This window comes from Oncorhynchus mykiss, chromosome 7 (genome assembly GCF_013265735.2).
Source record: "Oncorhynchus mykiss isolate Arlee chromosome 7, USDA_OmykA_1.1, whole genome shotgun sequence".
In the NCBI taxonomy this organism is placed as follows: domain Eukaryota; kingdom Metazoa; phylum Chordata; class Actinopteri; order Salmoniformes; family Salmonidae; genus Oncorhynchus; species Oncorhynchus mykiss.
The window spans coordinates 40,733,633-40,749,687 of NC_048571.1; the positions used below are offsets into that span (position 1 = coordinate 40,733,633).

General features: G+C 41.5%; 1 protein-coding gene across 1 annotated transcript; it reads right to left on the bottom strand.

Annotated features, from left to right (window-relative positions):
* Positions 1-259: 259 nt before the first annotated feature.
* slc25a55a (solute carrier family 25 member 55a) lies at positions 260-15,631 on the bottom strand. The gene is made up of 10 exons (XM_021609255.2): positions 15,508-15,631; positions 11,891-12,035; positions 11,597-11,722; positions 9,544-9,599; positions 8,328-8,418; positions 8,062-8,180; positions 7,786-7,975; positions 1,763-1,917; positions 1,577-1,652; positions 260-1,422 (listed from the first exon to the last, which is right to left on the bottom strand). Exons 2-10 carry the CDS (start codon positions 11,908-11,910, stop codon positions 1,275-1,277), a joined length of 981 nt encoding a protein of 326 aa, XP_021464930.1. The 5' UTR covers positions 11,911-12,035; positions 15,508-15,631; the 3' UTR covers positions 260-1,274.
* Positions 15,632-16,055: the final 424 nt, after the last annotated feature.

Sequence of the window (16,055 nt, forward strand, 5' to 3'; positions counted from 1 at the left end):
CAACTAAATATAAGAGACTATTCAACCCGGTTAAGAGCAGACGGCTGTTAGATGTTTATTTGATAAACATATACTAAAACAAAACTAGAAATACATCATACAAACCAATGTAACAGTTAATTCCTGTGTTAGATTACCTGGGTGCAGATAGTATTAGTGATGCCATTTGGCAGGCTCAGTCAGTCTGGATAAAGTATTGCTTCCTTACAGTGTGTAGAAATAACAATCCACTCATAAGGAAAATACAAAACTATTTGCATGAAATTTAGGGGCATGTTATTAATACAAAAAAAATAAAAAATAATGACCATTAACTAATCTAAGTCTTGACATATATATATATATATAGATATCTCCCTGATGTAACATGGACAATAACAGAACACTCCACAACTCTAATGTATATACTACATTATATGAATTAATCTCACAAGTATTCAGAATAAAAAAAATACAAAAAAAGATTAACAGTGCTGACAATTCATTAAACCATGATGGGGTCATCTGTCTGGCAACAAACCTTGAGGTGTTGATGTGGAATAGCCATTAAGTGCTTGGTCCATCGATCTCAAACTAAACCTTGGTGAAATGGTGCCAGTTAAAAATGTGCTTCTTTAAAAAAATGTTAAAGCTACTTCTAGAATATTTCGAGAGATGTTTGGCCTCAGTGAATTTAACAATTCAGACATGTAAATCAGATTAATCGAAGGCTTGAAGTCACATGATTGCAAATACAGTACTTGCTTTGAAATACCCACACAAAATCTCTTTACTCCACAGTATTGCATTCAAGCAACAGCACAGATGTGGAATCTTAAATTATCCCCCCAAAAATTGCAGACAAACAATGAATGACAAAAAAAATAAAAATCAAAGTTTGAAATGGCCTTCAGTCATTGGTTGTGTTGAAGTGGTCCCCACCTCCTGTCCCTCACAGAGAAAGAGGAACCAGAGGGACTCCCCAGCCAGAGCCCCTGCTGCAGTTCTCGGTCCCCAGTTCAGCAAACTGGCGAAAACATTGGTCACAGCCCATTAAATAAGCCAGGAAAACATTTGGAGGAAGTGCAGTACAGCCATTAGACCATACAGGAGGTTTTCCTGTCTTTTCCAGGCTCCAAAGCTCTGACACCTCAACAGTCCTTACGTGGGTTTATTTTCTGTAATATATACTGATGGTGTATAGCTGCAAGTCTTTTGCTGAGATACTTTTCATCTGACGTGTGAGAGTCCCATGCACAGCCAGCCAGGGTTGCTCATCTCATGCAGACGGGTAGTTAGTTGAAAGGGGACAGGTCCAGGATGAACTCTCCGATGCCAATAAAGTACATGACCTGTGCGATGCCGAAGAGAGGAGCGATGACCAGCGCCCTGCAGCCTGCTCCCTTCAGGAAGGCAGAGGGACCCTCCTTACGCATGATCTTACTGCCATGAGACAGAGTAAATAAATCATCATTGCTTGAACTTCAGGAATGTGTGTAAATCAATTATTATAGAACTCACTGGTTGTGAAGTTGCAAAAAGATCTAAAAGGCAGGAAAATACAAGTATTAAAATAGTGATAAAAGACTGACTGTACCTGACACAGTCAACCACACCGTTGTAGCTCTCCTCACTGGCACCTTTGTTTAGAGATTGCAATCTCGTTTTCACAACTGGAATAAAGTGCGAGAACTTGTTATAGCAGGTACTACAGCAGTAAATCAAACACACATTCCACTAGCTTAATAAAAGTGTGTCACAAACAGAGAGATTACGAACTCACCATCACAAGGATTGACTGCCACAGCTGCGGTAGAGCCAGCCAGACAGCCAGAGAAGAAAGCCCAGTAGAAGGGTGCTGATTCATCTTGAGAGGGCTGGCCCAGCTGGTTGAGGTGGGCAAATAGTGGGAAGTAGACCATGGAGAAGGGGACATCTCTGAAACATAAAACAAGTATTTTACTGGTGGGGGTCAAAATCAAAAGTAGCAGTCGGTATCTGCAGCTGCATTAAGTACTGCAGTGCATCTCCTCCTCATGGACTGCACCAGATTTGCCAGTTCTTGCTGTGAGATGTTACCCCACTCTTCCACCAAGACACCTGCAAGTTCCCAGACATTTCTGGGGGGAATGGCCCTTGCCCTCACCCTCCGATCCAACAAGTCCCAGACTTGCTCAATGGGATTGAGATCTGGGCTCATCGATGGCCATGGCAGAACACTGACATTCCTGTCTTGCAGGAAATCACACACAGAATGCTGGAGGGTCATGTCGGGATGAGCCTGCAGGAAGGGTACCACATGAGGGAGGGGATGTCTTCACTGTAATACACAGTGTTGAGTTCGCCTGCAATGACAACAAGCTCAGTTCGATGATGCTGTGACAAACCGCCCCAGACCATGACGGACCCTCCACATCGATCCTGCTCCAGAGTACAGGCCTCGGTGTAATGCTCATTCCTTCAACGATAAACACAAATCCGACCATCACCCCTGGTGAGAGAAAACCGTGACTCGTCAGTGAAGAGCACTTTTTTCCAGTCCAGTGATGGTGGGTTTGTGCCCATAGGCAACGTTGTTGCCGGTGATGTCTGGTAAGGACCTGCCTTAAAACAAGCCTGCAAGCTCTCAGTCCAGCCTCTCTCAGCCTATTGCGGACAGTCTGAGCACTGATGGAGGGATTGTGCGTTCCTGGTGTAACTAGGGCAGTTGCCATCCTGTACCTGTCCCGCAGGTGTGATGTTCGGATGTACCGATCCCATGCAGTTATTACACGAGGTCTGCCACTGTGAGGACGATCAGCTGTCCACACCTGTCTTCCCGTCTTAGGTGTCTCACAGTACAGACATTGCAATTTATTGCCCTAACCACATCTGCAGTCCTCATGCCTCCTTGCGCATGCAAGGAGCATGCCTAAGGCACGTTCACGCAGATTACCAGGGACCCTGGGCATCTTTCTTTTGGTGGTTTTCAGAGTCAGTAGAAAGGCCTCTTTAGTGTCCTAAGTTTTCATAACTGTGACCTTAATTGCCTACCGTCTGTAAGCTGTTAGTGTCTTAACGACCATTCCACAGGTGCAAATTGTTTATGGTTCATTGAACAAGGATGGAAACCAGTGTTTAAATCCTTTACAATGAAGATCTGTGAAGTTATTTGGATTTTTAGAAATTATCTTTGAAAGACAGGGTTCTGAAAAAGGGACGTTTCTTATTTTGCTGAGTTGAGTTATAGATTTAAGTGATAATGCCAGAGAAGCCGGTGTTTGGAGTATAAATTGGCACAGTTGTTGTTAGGCCTGAGGCGAAGCCCCGAGACTGGCTGACAACGTTCTTATCCCTTGCTTGCTAGCTAGCCAACTACAGCTAACTTACGGTCAGGTCAAGCAAGCAGTGCAGCCAGAAGTTTATCAAGTTTATAAATTGTCTGCCTGGGCTGATGAGACAGTGGATTGCGCAGTCAGGTGGAAAAGAGTAAATAGGCATTTCAAAGTCAAAGATTTAACAGGTGGTAACTTGTTGGAATAGACACTTGCCGGAATGCGTTTTTAACCAAATGGCATCCAGGATTAGACCAACACGTACGTATACGCCCGTGCTTGCTTGCTTGCTTACAAACACACACACACATTACATAATACCGGTCAAAAGTTTTAGAACTAACTCATTCAAGGGGTTCTTTATTTGACCATTTTCTACATTGTAGAATAAGAGTGAAGACCTCAAAACTGTGAAATAACACATGGAATCATATAGTAACAAAAAAAAGTGTTAAAACAAATCAAAAAATATTTGGCTCTGACATTTTTGCACACTCTTGGCATTCGTTCAACCAGCTTCACCTGGAATGCTTTTCCAAAGGTCTTGAAGGAGTTCCCACATATGCTGAGCACTCGTTGGCTTTCCTTCACTCCGCGGTCCGACTCATTCCAAACCATCTCAATTTGGTTGAGGTTGGAGGATTGTGGAGGCCAGGCCATCTGATGCAGCACTCCATCACTCTTCTTCTTAATAAAATAGCCCTTACACTTGCCTGGAGGTGTGCTTGGTAATTGTCCTGTTGAAAAACAAATGATAGTCCCACAAAGCGCAAACCAGATGGGATGTCGTATCACTGCAGAATGCTGTGAAGGCTATGCTGGTTAAGTGTGCCTTGAATTCTAAATAAATCCCAATCAGTGTCACCAGCAAAGCATCCCCCCCAATACACATGCGGAGATCATCCCTTCACCCACACCGCGTCTCACAAAGACACAGCGGTTGGAACCAAAAACCGCTAATTTGGACTAATTTGACATTTCCAACGGCCTAATGTCCATTGCTCGTTTCTTGGCCCAAGCAAGTCTCTTCTTATTGGTGACCTTTCGTAGTGGTTTCTTTGCAGCAATTCAACCATGAAGGCCTGACTCACAGTCTCCTCTGAACAGTTGATGTTGAGATGTGTCTGTTACTTAAACACCCAAAGCATTTATTTGGGCTGCAATTTCCGAGGCTGGTAACTCTAACGAATTTATCCTCTGCAGCAGAGGTAACTCTGGGTCTTCCATTCCTTTGGCAGCCCTCATGAGAGCCAGTTTCATCATACCGCTTGAAAGGTTTTTGCTATTGCATTTGAAGAAACTTTCAAAGTTCTTGAAATTTTCTGGATTGACTGACCTTCATGTCTTAAAGTAATGATGGACTGTTGTTTCTCTTTGCTTATTTGAGTGGTTCTTGCCATAACATGGACTTGGTCTTTTACCAAATAGGGCTATCTTCTGTTTACCAGTCTTTAAACTTTTTCAGGCTTGTATTCTGAAAAATGAGGGAGGTTTTTGGATATAAAGAGAGACTATCGAACAAAAGGAAAATTGAGTGAATAAATGAATGTCTTCAGAGTGCAAACATATGAAGATCAAAGGTACGGGATTAATTTTCTCTATTTCTGACTTGTGTAACTCTTCTACTTGGCTGGTTACAGTTTGTGATGATTTGTCTGCTGGGCTATGATCTCAAATAATTGTAAGGTATGCTTTTGCGGTAAAGCATTTTTTAAATCTGACACAGTGGTTGGATTCACAAGAAGTTAATCTTTAAACCTAATAGTTGTATCTTTTCTGAATTGTTATAATGAGTATTTCTGTATTTGAATTTGGTGCTCTGCAATCTCACTGGATGTTGGCCAGGTGCATACCCTAGAGAAGTTAACAAGGCACACCTGCTAATTGAAATACATTCCAGGTGACTACCTCATGAAGCTAGTTGAGAGAATGCCAAGAACGTGCAAAGCTGTCAACAAGGCAAAGGGTGGCTATTTGAAGAATCTCAAATCTATTTTGATTTGTTTAACACTATTTTGGTTACTACATGATACCATGTGTTATTTCATAGTTGAGGTCTTCACTATTATTCTACAATGTAGAAAATAGTAAAAATAAAGAAAAACCCTTAAATGAGTAGGTGTTCTTAAACACACACACATATATAAAAGTTATATTCCTGTTTGTTTTCAAGCCCAGCGCCCCATAAAAAAAAAGAACTCACATGAGTCACATTCATGTGTAACAATCCCTTACATACCTTAAGGGAACATTTTGACATTCACCATATGGTTAGTGAGAAAGTCCATACTGCAAATGTACGGTCCCTTACTAGACGTCCAAATACGTTTGTAAAATTCGGTTTTAGAAAATAAGCACATTTTGGTCATTTTTCCGCTGTCCCGGTAAATCCCACAAGAGGGCATAAGCAATCATATTGCAAATGTACAAAACATTACAAATCACAACGTGGCCTTATCTCCTAAACGGAAAATATTTTGAAGCCAAAACTTGGTGAGCATAGGTTTGGCATAATGGGCAGTTGGCCCCGAACAAGATGGCTTCTAGGCCTCAACGGTTTTTGAGTTATGGCCATTTTTCTGGGAAAAAAGGTCCAAAATGAAAATAGAGCAATAATTTTTCCACTTCACGTCAAAGTCAAGGAGCCTCCGGTGTCAATAAAAAAAGAACCAGCCATTTATCTATCGTCATTTAAGAGAAATCGTACAATGTCAAATTGGTGATGTTGAAAAATATATATTTTTTTTTAAACAGTTACAGATCCAGCTGCAGGGTGTTCATACAAATCTTTTTAAAGTGTGCTGCGGAGCTCTGCGAGATTTCTGTGATTTTCTATGATTTTCTGAAATAACACACACTCACTAAACCCTCCGTAAATAACTCAGTTCTTAACATAAAGACTTAGGATTATGTAAAGGCATACCCCAATCAGGATGAGTTTATTTATAGCTTCCTGTGCCAACCGGAAGTGCCTTAAATGGTGTCATAGTGGCTGTTTTGAAGGGTTAAAATGGTCAGACCTTTTCAAAGCTTCATATGTGTGATTAGGCAACCCCCATGAACTGTAAATCAGTCATGATTCCCATATAATTTCAAAGAAAAACTAAATCACACACACACACAGCTTGGCAGGAGGGACCCATTGGGGTGCGTAGAGACATACAGTGCCTGCAATAGTTATCTTTGTTCGAGCTAAAAAAGAACCGTCAGACCTAGAGTTCTGAAACTTTAGAAACCTGTTCTAGACCTCAGGTCGATAGTGTGTGGTGAGTTACGTGGCTCTAGAAGGTTCTCGGACCGAGAAACAGCCTCGTACATTTGCAATAACTTCAATTCATTTTTGCATCACGAAAATTACGACATTTAGAAATGTCCCAGAGTCGCAAGACTAGGTGCATTGCGACCGCCTCGGCCCATATAGACGGACCCCAACATTTCTGTCCGATAGCTCATTCAAGGACCCCGTAGCAAGGCATGGAAATAAGTGGATTTTCAGCACCAATTAGGGTCTTGCTCGGGCACCAAATTACCTATCAAGCCGAAACTTGGGATTAGGGGTCGCCTCAGCTAGGCCTACACATAACATCAGAACTGGACCCGCAGCTAGAACGTAACTACGTGTTTTACGTTTTTATTATGGTTTGAACAGAAGGTGTTGTGAATTTTGGGCCAGCTCTGAAGTATGTGATAGTTGGCTACTAAACGAGTTGGAAAAAGTGGGTTTGGTGTCAGTTTGTATCAGTTTGGTGTCAGAATGATATCTAATTGACTGATGGACGGTGACTTGCTGGTGACTCTTGTCCATTTGCAATGTTTAAACAGTGAGGTACCATCACCAAAGTGACATTCTGAAATCAACCCTAACGAGCGATTGAGAGGAACCAGAATCACTGCCCAGCCATCCCGAGTTCATCGGGCCAGTCAATTTAGCATTTCTGCAGGATTTTTGAGCATGACAAATTTGTGATGGTACATGCCCATTGAAACATATTTCAAATACACGTGCATTTGGCCCCAAAAAGAGTGAATTTTGACTTTGACTTTTGACTTCCTATGAAATCTTATTGCAAATGAAGAAAACAAATGCCTTATGCACAAGTAAAAAAATAAATAAAATATGACTAAAGTATGTTGGTACAGTTCTTACACGTGTAATTGAAAAAAAAAAAAAACGAAAGAATTTCGAAAAAACTGTACAGAAAACAATTTTTTAAAGGATTTCTAGGTTTTTGAAAAAATGTTCACTTTTTCAAAATGTTGCTTTTGGATGTTGACTTGTGTTGCATTTGCAATATGAAAAACCACGGTGGAGCTCGCTCGCCACCTGTTGGATTTTCAAAGTGTTACACCTGGCATTTGCCATATGGCATTTGCAATCAACTTTGAACGAAACGACGCCGAATTGAGTGGTATTGGACACCGTGTATATGGTTTGTCCAGTGCCAATGACTTCCCATTCATTTTTGTCCATTTCAGGGGGGTGTTCCCTTACCTCATGAGGGTGGCCCAGAGGCCTTTGTAGAGGCCCGGGATGCCTTGAGTGCGGAGAAGTTCCCGGGCGATTTGGGTAGCAGACAGTGCACTGGTTGCTGTGCTGGGCCCCGCGTTGTAAGACCTGCTCAGCACCCTGGTGGCAGCCAGCTTAGTGGGTGACATCGAGGCTGGCTTTCTCTGCTGAGCCGCTGGGATGAAGAACAAAAATACATGAATATATTTGCATAAACTTCCAACATCAATCAAATCAGGAAAATACTGTGACCCCGCTTACCTAGCCTTCCTGCATCCTGAAGTTGAATCTTGAGCATTTCCATAGGAGTAGTAATGACAACCTGGCACATGCCCGCACCACAACCTGCCAACATCTCCTTAAACACTGTCAAACCCTTCCTGCAACAAAGAATCAGATTAGAAAGCATGCATGGGATTGGTCTCGTCAATGACTAGTTGGACACATTAGTATACATCTATTACACTACATCAGTCTTCCTCTCAATCTACTGTCTTTAAATGGCAGAAATGTAAACGGTCACTTACTCATTTTTGCTAAGATGCTGCCGGAAGAAGTCATTTGCGGCTAGTTTGATGGCCTTCTCAGGAGTGACCAGGGTCAGATTCACAGCAGCACCTGAAGACAAAACAATTGACCATTAGTCAAACCTTAAAAATCATCAAGAGCAAGTCAACACAATAAGCTACATTAAAACATGAGAAACATGAAGAAAGCAGAACATGAATAAAAGAAGAGACCAGAAAAGGGCATGCAGAGAGAGAATGGGAAATGAAAATTGAGAATGTGAAAAGTTAGGCTCGTCTAATGTAAGAAAGACCAACATTTCTTTAGAAAACTATGTGGGAAGAAGACTTTAGATTAAGGTGTAGGCTAGTCTACGTGCCAGTGGGGGATGGACAGACGAGAATGAAGGTAGCCTTAGCCACTACTACAATATACATTTTCCCCAAGAACACTGAATGTCAATGATCACAAGTGTTGGTGAATGAACAGAGAAAGTCAAAGGAGTCAACAGGAGAGGTGAGAATAAGTTGTATAAAGACATGAAGGAGCAAAATATTTCACAAATAGCACATTAAAAAAACAATGTTTGCCTAGTTGAAATAGAGCAGTGTAGTAAGAACCATTAAATGATTTGCCTCCAGCGTGGCTGCGCCATATCGGCTAGCCTCTCAATATCCCAGGGGGATCCACGTCTGTAATATGAAAAACACAGATGCAAAAAAAACAAGCATTCCTCACACAAATGGAGCCCCATAAAACGGGCTCCAGCCTCCTCTCCACAATAGACACTGTTGCCACTCATAAATGTGTTACATACAATATTCAGTTTCAGTAAGGCTATAGTAATGCATTTCACTGAACACTGATCATGTGATCAATTGAAAATGTGGCAATTTCCTTTTATAAGGATTGACGGAGAATACCATTTGTCATTCAATTAAAATTCAAATGAGCATGAAGTAACAAACAATTTGCATAACGAAGGATGCATATAAACATCACTACATTGTGGTGACAATCTATCAATTTTTAAGATCACATGTGAATATTGCTTTTTGTCTATCAGTAATGAGCAACTACTGCATTAATTGTGAACAGCAACTTGACAGCTTATACTTTAAGTGAATATATAATTCAATTCTCATCCGTTTGTTGCAATTTTACTAATAACCCCCCTGTTGACTAGGTATAGAACCACTACTATAAAACTAAGACTAAAAATGAAATTACTCTTACCTCTATACATGCCAAAGTATCCTTCTGATCTAACGGTTTTGACAAGGCAGTCCATCCTGAGAGAGAAAAGACATGTCAGAACGAGGGAAGTTTCTCACAACAACTAATTACTATGAATTATTTCACAAATAGTAGCATTTGTGACAAAAAGTTTAAAAGGAGACATCATCCAACAAATAACATGAAATACAAAGTATAGACATTTCTACCCATGTAGGTAAAACTGAACTAAGGAACATCAAGGGGCTTAAGGCTGGGAGTGGAGAAGACAGCTGAATGGGTGCACAGAGCAGAGGGAAATGTCATCTCCCCTCGCACATTCCTCAGGATTACTCAACGGGAAAGAATAGGACAATGGCGGGAGTCAGTCGTTACAGACACCGGATTCAAAACCTGGCATTAGTCTATGCTTTCACAATGGCAACCGGATTCTTTGAAGTACTGACCAAGATATCCCATTCGATATATTTAGTGCAGACCTGCTAACCTTGAAGAATTTACCAGTTGAGCACCTTTTAAGCCTAATAATGATGTTGGCAAAAAAGACTGCCTCAATAAGAATGGTGGGCTATAGACTTATGGGTAGTTGGTAATTGCCTGCTCTTCAGTAGCGAACAAGAAATATGTTTAAATGTCCAATCAGGGTTCTCCCTGGGATCTTCTGACAAAGTGGTGCAAATGTAGGCCCAAGGTCAGGAAGGAAAAACTCCAACTGTCATTTCCTGAAACCTTGAGTCTGAAACTATATCAAACATTGTATCCAAGTCTTGTGTATGATCCTAAATAAAAATTGTAGTCCCAATGACAATTTTTCTAGGTAAAATGTTGGGGTAGTGATTATTCTAAATAATAGGTGACGATGTGGATAGTCTAGTGAAAATGTAAACTGGCTTCTTAATTTTATTTCGGAGAAAAAATTCGGAATAATTAAACTACTGGATGCAATGTCGTACTCTAGTTTACTGTAGGCTATTTGGAATATGAAACAACTGAACTAGGCCTATATGAGCTTGTTGCAGATCTTTATCCCTGACCTCATCCATCAAGTTAGGTCCGACTACTAGGCTCCCATTCATTCAGCATGCCCTGTTGTCATTGGTGAACTGACTATTGTCACATCATTAGCAGCCTACTGTTGACATACAGCCATATCAAGAAGACAGATCAAGTACTGATTAATGAACATACTGTTTAGATTAGTGGACCTAACAACTTCCTTGAAGGACAGTATTAGCGGAAACAGCTCTCTCTACCATGTCTGTTTCCATCCATGCAGCGACGCGCACTAAACTACCGCAACCCTGCACGTTTCCTTGCTCGTCAATGCCCTCACACCCACTACCGTTGCGGAGATCAAAGCATGCGCGGGCAAGAAAGTATTCTCACTTAGTTAACTAAACTCTGTAGCTAACTACCTTCATCGTAATGACGCGTTAACTAAGGAGCCAACTACAAAATAGTGGTTGTGTTTGACTAACACCAACATTTACATTAGAATCATTTAGCAGACACTCTTATCCAGCGCGACTTACAGGAGGCGCAATTTAGGGTTAACTGTCTTGCTCAAGTACAGACAGATTTTTCACCTAGTGGGCTTGGGGATTGGAACCAGCAACCCTTTGGTTACTGGCCCAACGCTAAGCTACCTGCCGCCATCTGAACAAATGTTATATATTTGGTTAACAGATCGCACTCTATTTTTCCCCTCACACATAAGTGGTATCAATGGACAAAGTGGGGAGCTGCCATCCAGTTGGCAGAAGGACAATAGTACTACGACCACGGGACCGAGCGCTACAGATTTTTCCAACTCGCCCAAGTCGTTTGATTGGCTCATCTCCAACTTGAGACGGTTGAGTACCAGCTACTTTGAACTGTAATTGTGCAGGTTGGCAGGTCTGTTAGTGTCATCCTTCCACGCCTTTGAGTTTATTTTTTTTAAAATTATTATTAGTATTATTATCATCATCATCATCATCCAATAAACAATCTAGATTTAGCTATGCAGTCACACGGCATGACATGAGAAGGGAGGACAGAGTGAAGGACTCACATGTTTTTGTAGATCTGTTGGCCTTGCCTCTGGTTCTGTAGCCTGGTCTTTACCAGGTCAATGGGAAACACACAGGTAACCCCCACAATGCCAGCAATACCACCATTAATCAGTTTAGCGGGAAGGCTGGAAAAAACAGTTTAAGATTATGTTCAGATTGGCATATCACAGAACTTCAAAGCACTTGAAATAGATAAAATATAATGGATGCATGCCCTTATGAAAACTGTACTGTAACATCTAGACATCTATTGCACATACAGTATGAGATAGAGAAGCCTACAGTGACAGTACCTGATCTGCTGCTTGGTCATGGTATATTTGAGATAGGTAGCAGATGTAGAACGCAGATGTAGAACAGAGCTGTGAGATCTTAGCTAGTTGTAAGTAGATTGTAGTGGTCAGTAGATCAAGTGCTGATGAGCAGCTGAGTAGAGTTCTGGAGGGGAAGAGGCAGGGAGATTATATTTAGACTTTTAGTCTAGAGGACGAGGTACACAAACGCAACATTACCTCCCAAGAGAATTCTCTTCGGTTATAGTCACAGTCGTGTATATTCCCCCTCAAGATGATACCACGACGGCCCTCAAAGAACTACACTGGAGTTGATGCAAACTGGAAACCACATATCCTGAGGCCGCATTTATAGTAACTGGGGGTTTTAAAGCACATTTTAGGAAAACACTACCAAAGTTCTACCAACACATTGACTGTTGTACTCGTGCTGGTAAAACATTGGACCACTGCTACTCAACTTTTCGAAATGCCTACAAGGCCCTCCCCTGCCCTCCATTTGGCAAATCTGACCACGACTCCATTTTGCTCCTCCCTTCCTATAGGCAGAAAATCAAACAGGAAGTACCCATGCTAAAGTCTATTCAATGCTGGTCTGACCAATCGGAATCCATGCTTCAAAATTGTTTTGATCACATGAACTGGGATATGTTCTGGGTAGCCTCAATAATATTGACAAATACACAGATACGGTGACTGAGTTCATCAGGAAGTGTATAGGAGATGTTGTACCCACTGTGACTATTAAAATGTACTCAAACCAGAAACCGTGGATAGATGGCAGCATTCACACAAAACAGAAACCGCGAACAACTGCATTTAACCATGATTGAGAATATGGCCGAATACAAATAGTGTAGTTATTCCCTCCGTAAGGCAATCAAACAGGCAAAATGTCCCAATAGAGCCACAGAGGATGCAATCACCCTTTCCCATCTGGACAAGAGGAATACCTATGTAAGAATGCAGTTCATTGACTATAGCTCAGCATTCAACACCATAGTACCCTCTATTCTCATCATTCAGCTCGGGGCCCTGGGTCTGAACCCCGCCCTGTGCAACTGGATCCTGGACATCCTGACGGGCCATCCCCAGGTGGTGAAGGTAGGAAACAACACCTCCACTTCACTGATCCTCAACACAGGAGCCAGAAGGGTGCATGGTCAACAACAACGAGACAGCCTACAGGGAGGAGGTAGATGTCGTTCCCCCCCCCCCCAAAAACGTTTTTTTTTTTCTAAATCCAAATGTCGAGTTTCTCTTTGGCATGTGATGAAACGGCTGGCGTAACAAATACTGCCCAATTTGCCATTTGTGTGTGTGGGATTACCGCTGAGTTTGACACAAGGGAGGAATCACTGTCTTTGGAAGCCATGCATGGCACCACCTGAGGGCTTGTTTGAGAAACTTGTCTTGGCTATGAGCAAATTTGAGCTACAGTTTGAAAAATTAAGTGGCCTTACTATAGATGGAGGGCCAGCCATGGTTGGCTCAAAAAAGAGGTTAACCACATTAGTGAAAAAAATGTATGAGTTGTCTCAGTCTTAATCTAAGTGATTTAATTGTATGCAACAGCATCATACATCAAGAAAGTCTGTGCGCACAGTCCCCGAAGCCGAACAATGTAACGGCATCTGTTGTGTCGACCATCAATTGTATCAAAAGCAAAGGGCTGAATAACCGCCAATTTAAGGAGCTATTGAGTGATCTTGAATCGGAGTATGGTGATCTGGTTTGCCGGTGTGATGGTTGAGCCGTGGAAATATGCTCGCGCGGTTTTACAGACTGAAGGATGAAGTAAACAATTAATAGAGATGAAGGGGAAACCTGTCGCGGAACAAGTGGATGTGTGATTTGGCCTTCATGGTGGACATAACCAAGTATCTGTCTGACTTGAACGTCAAGCTCAAAAGGGCTGAACCAGCTTCTCAGCGATCTGCTGTCAAACGTGAAATCGTACGAAATTAAAGCTGTGGCAAGTCCAACTAGAAAGGGGTAACACAGTGCATTTTCCTACTCCGCAAGGACAAGAGCCTGAGATTACTTGGGAATATGCCGGTGAGTGTGGAAAGCTCGCAAAGGCATTTTGTGAGCAGTTTAAGGATGTAAAAAGTAAACAACTGGAGTTGAACATATTTCCAACCCCGTTTAACGTCGAACCAGCGGATCAGGTACAATCTCCCTCTCCTACAAAATGTACATTAGTGCAGAGCATTTTTCTGTTCTGAGGAGACATGCACTTAAATTCGCATCGGTCTTCGGGACGACCTACTGCTGTGAGCAGTTATTTTCCAATCTGACAAAGACTTGATTCTGCTCAAGACTGACTGACTGACACAAACCTGGAAAACCAGCTGCCAGTAGCATCATCTTCACTGCCAGCTGACATCAAATGCCTTGTCAAAGATAAGCTGTTTCAGCCATCGCATTAGAGGCGAGTTTGAACAAGCAATCATAATAACATTATGTACAATACTAATATCTATTTAAATAGGACTATCACTTTTCTAAATACTCAAGGACACAAGAAACATAAGTCATATTTAAAACTATGTAACCAATGTCCGTGATTAAAGTCACATTAACACATGAATAAAACAGAAGATTGCCAATTGTAATAATATGGCCCCCAAATGAATTTCTAAATATCCAAATGGCCCTTGATGGCAAGAAGGTTCCCCACCCCTGGGTTAGAGCGTTAGGCCAGTTATTGAAATTTGCTAGATCGAATCCCCGAGTTGACATGGTAAAAATCTGTCGTTCTGCCCCTGAACAAGGCAGTGAACCCACTGTTCCCCAGTAGGCCGTCATTGTAAATACGAATTTGTTAACTGACTTGCCCTGTTAAATAAAAATTAAATAAATAAAGAGCACGCCTCGTTGCTCCCAGTTCAAGTAGTAATGTCCGAGTTTCCCACTTATTACGAACGCAATATTACAACCTGCTTGCTACTCTTGAGTAAAATGGGCATGTAGCTAGTAACGTTAAAAGGTTAGTGCTAATCAGTGTCCTTTGGATGTAGCTACCCCCAAAGGCATCCGTTTGCATGAATTGAAAGTGTTCTTGGCCCCGAGGCACCAGCTCAGTTGTTTAGTTAGCTAAGACACAGTCCGTGTCAGTATGTGAACAAGATTCAGCTCCTGTCTAACTTGTGTATTCATCCATTATATTTTCTATAAGCAACCTTATTCAATAACATTCATATGCGTTATTAACATTAGCTAAATCAGTAAATGAGGCAATGTTAACATTACCAAGGCCAGGATAACGTATGATGACTAACTTATCGCTTGCTAGCAACCGTTAGTTAGCTTGTATTTATCTGGAAATGGCCAATTCAATAACTTCGCTAGCTATAGCTAACGTTGCTGAAACATTACTGATCAAGTGTATCTATAGCAACAACTCGTACTCAAATCTCTGACATGTCATTTAATAGCACTAGCGTGAGCTATTTGATGACGGGCAAGCTCGTTGGCTAACTTCTAACTAGCCGCTGCATTTCCTCTTCCAATAATGCATTGCTAGGAAAAAGAGCCACGATGACATAGCAATTGTAAATACAATGGTGATACATTAATATTGATATTTGCCAACGTTCGATAATGATACTCACCTAAAATAAATGTGAGATGAGATCTTTCGTTCTTGTACTTGAAAGTATCGTCAGCCTCGTAGTCTTGTAATTTACCGAACGCGAGACAATGGAAAATTCCATTCATTCATGTGAAGGAGGGGCCAAATCGTCAAACCTGGAGTTCCAATCCATCCAATCGTGGTTTGTAGATTTACATATTGACGGTTCATTGGTCCTTTTAGTTGTAGAAGAGCGTGTGGTGGGCGGTAGCATGCGCGCTACATTAGAATATGGTCAAGTCCAACCCAGTATCTAATTAATTAGTACCCCAAAACATTGTGCTTATTTGTACATAGTTAATGAGAGGCTGGGTTGCAACCAATAAACTGAATAAAAAGCCTTTTAATTAGATATTTGATGGCGTAGCTAGTTTATTTATGGTCTGTGTGTCCCATAGAAATATGATTACATATCTACACGGGTGTCTGCACATTTTAAACTAAACTGTAATTCTCATTTTGCTGTCTGTATACAAATTGTGTAAATGTCAATATGCAAATCTAGTTAATAAAGTTGAGTTAATGGAG

What these genes read in the sequence shown, in the direction of transcription:
- slc25a55a (XM_021609255.2), bottom strand. Translation starts at nt 11,910, where the DNA reads ATGACCAAGCAGCAGATCAG. An exon ending in ATACTTTGGCATGTATAGAG is followed by an intron (nt 8,419 to 9,543) that starts GTAAGAGTAATT and finishes TTTTGTCTTCAG; the next exon opens with GTGCTGCTGTGAATCTGACC. An exon ending in CAGCATCTTAGCAAAAATGA is followed by an intron (nt 8,181 to 8,327) that starts GTAAGTGACCGT and finishes TCTTTGTTGCAG; the next exon opens with GAAGGGTTTGACAGTGTTTA.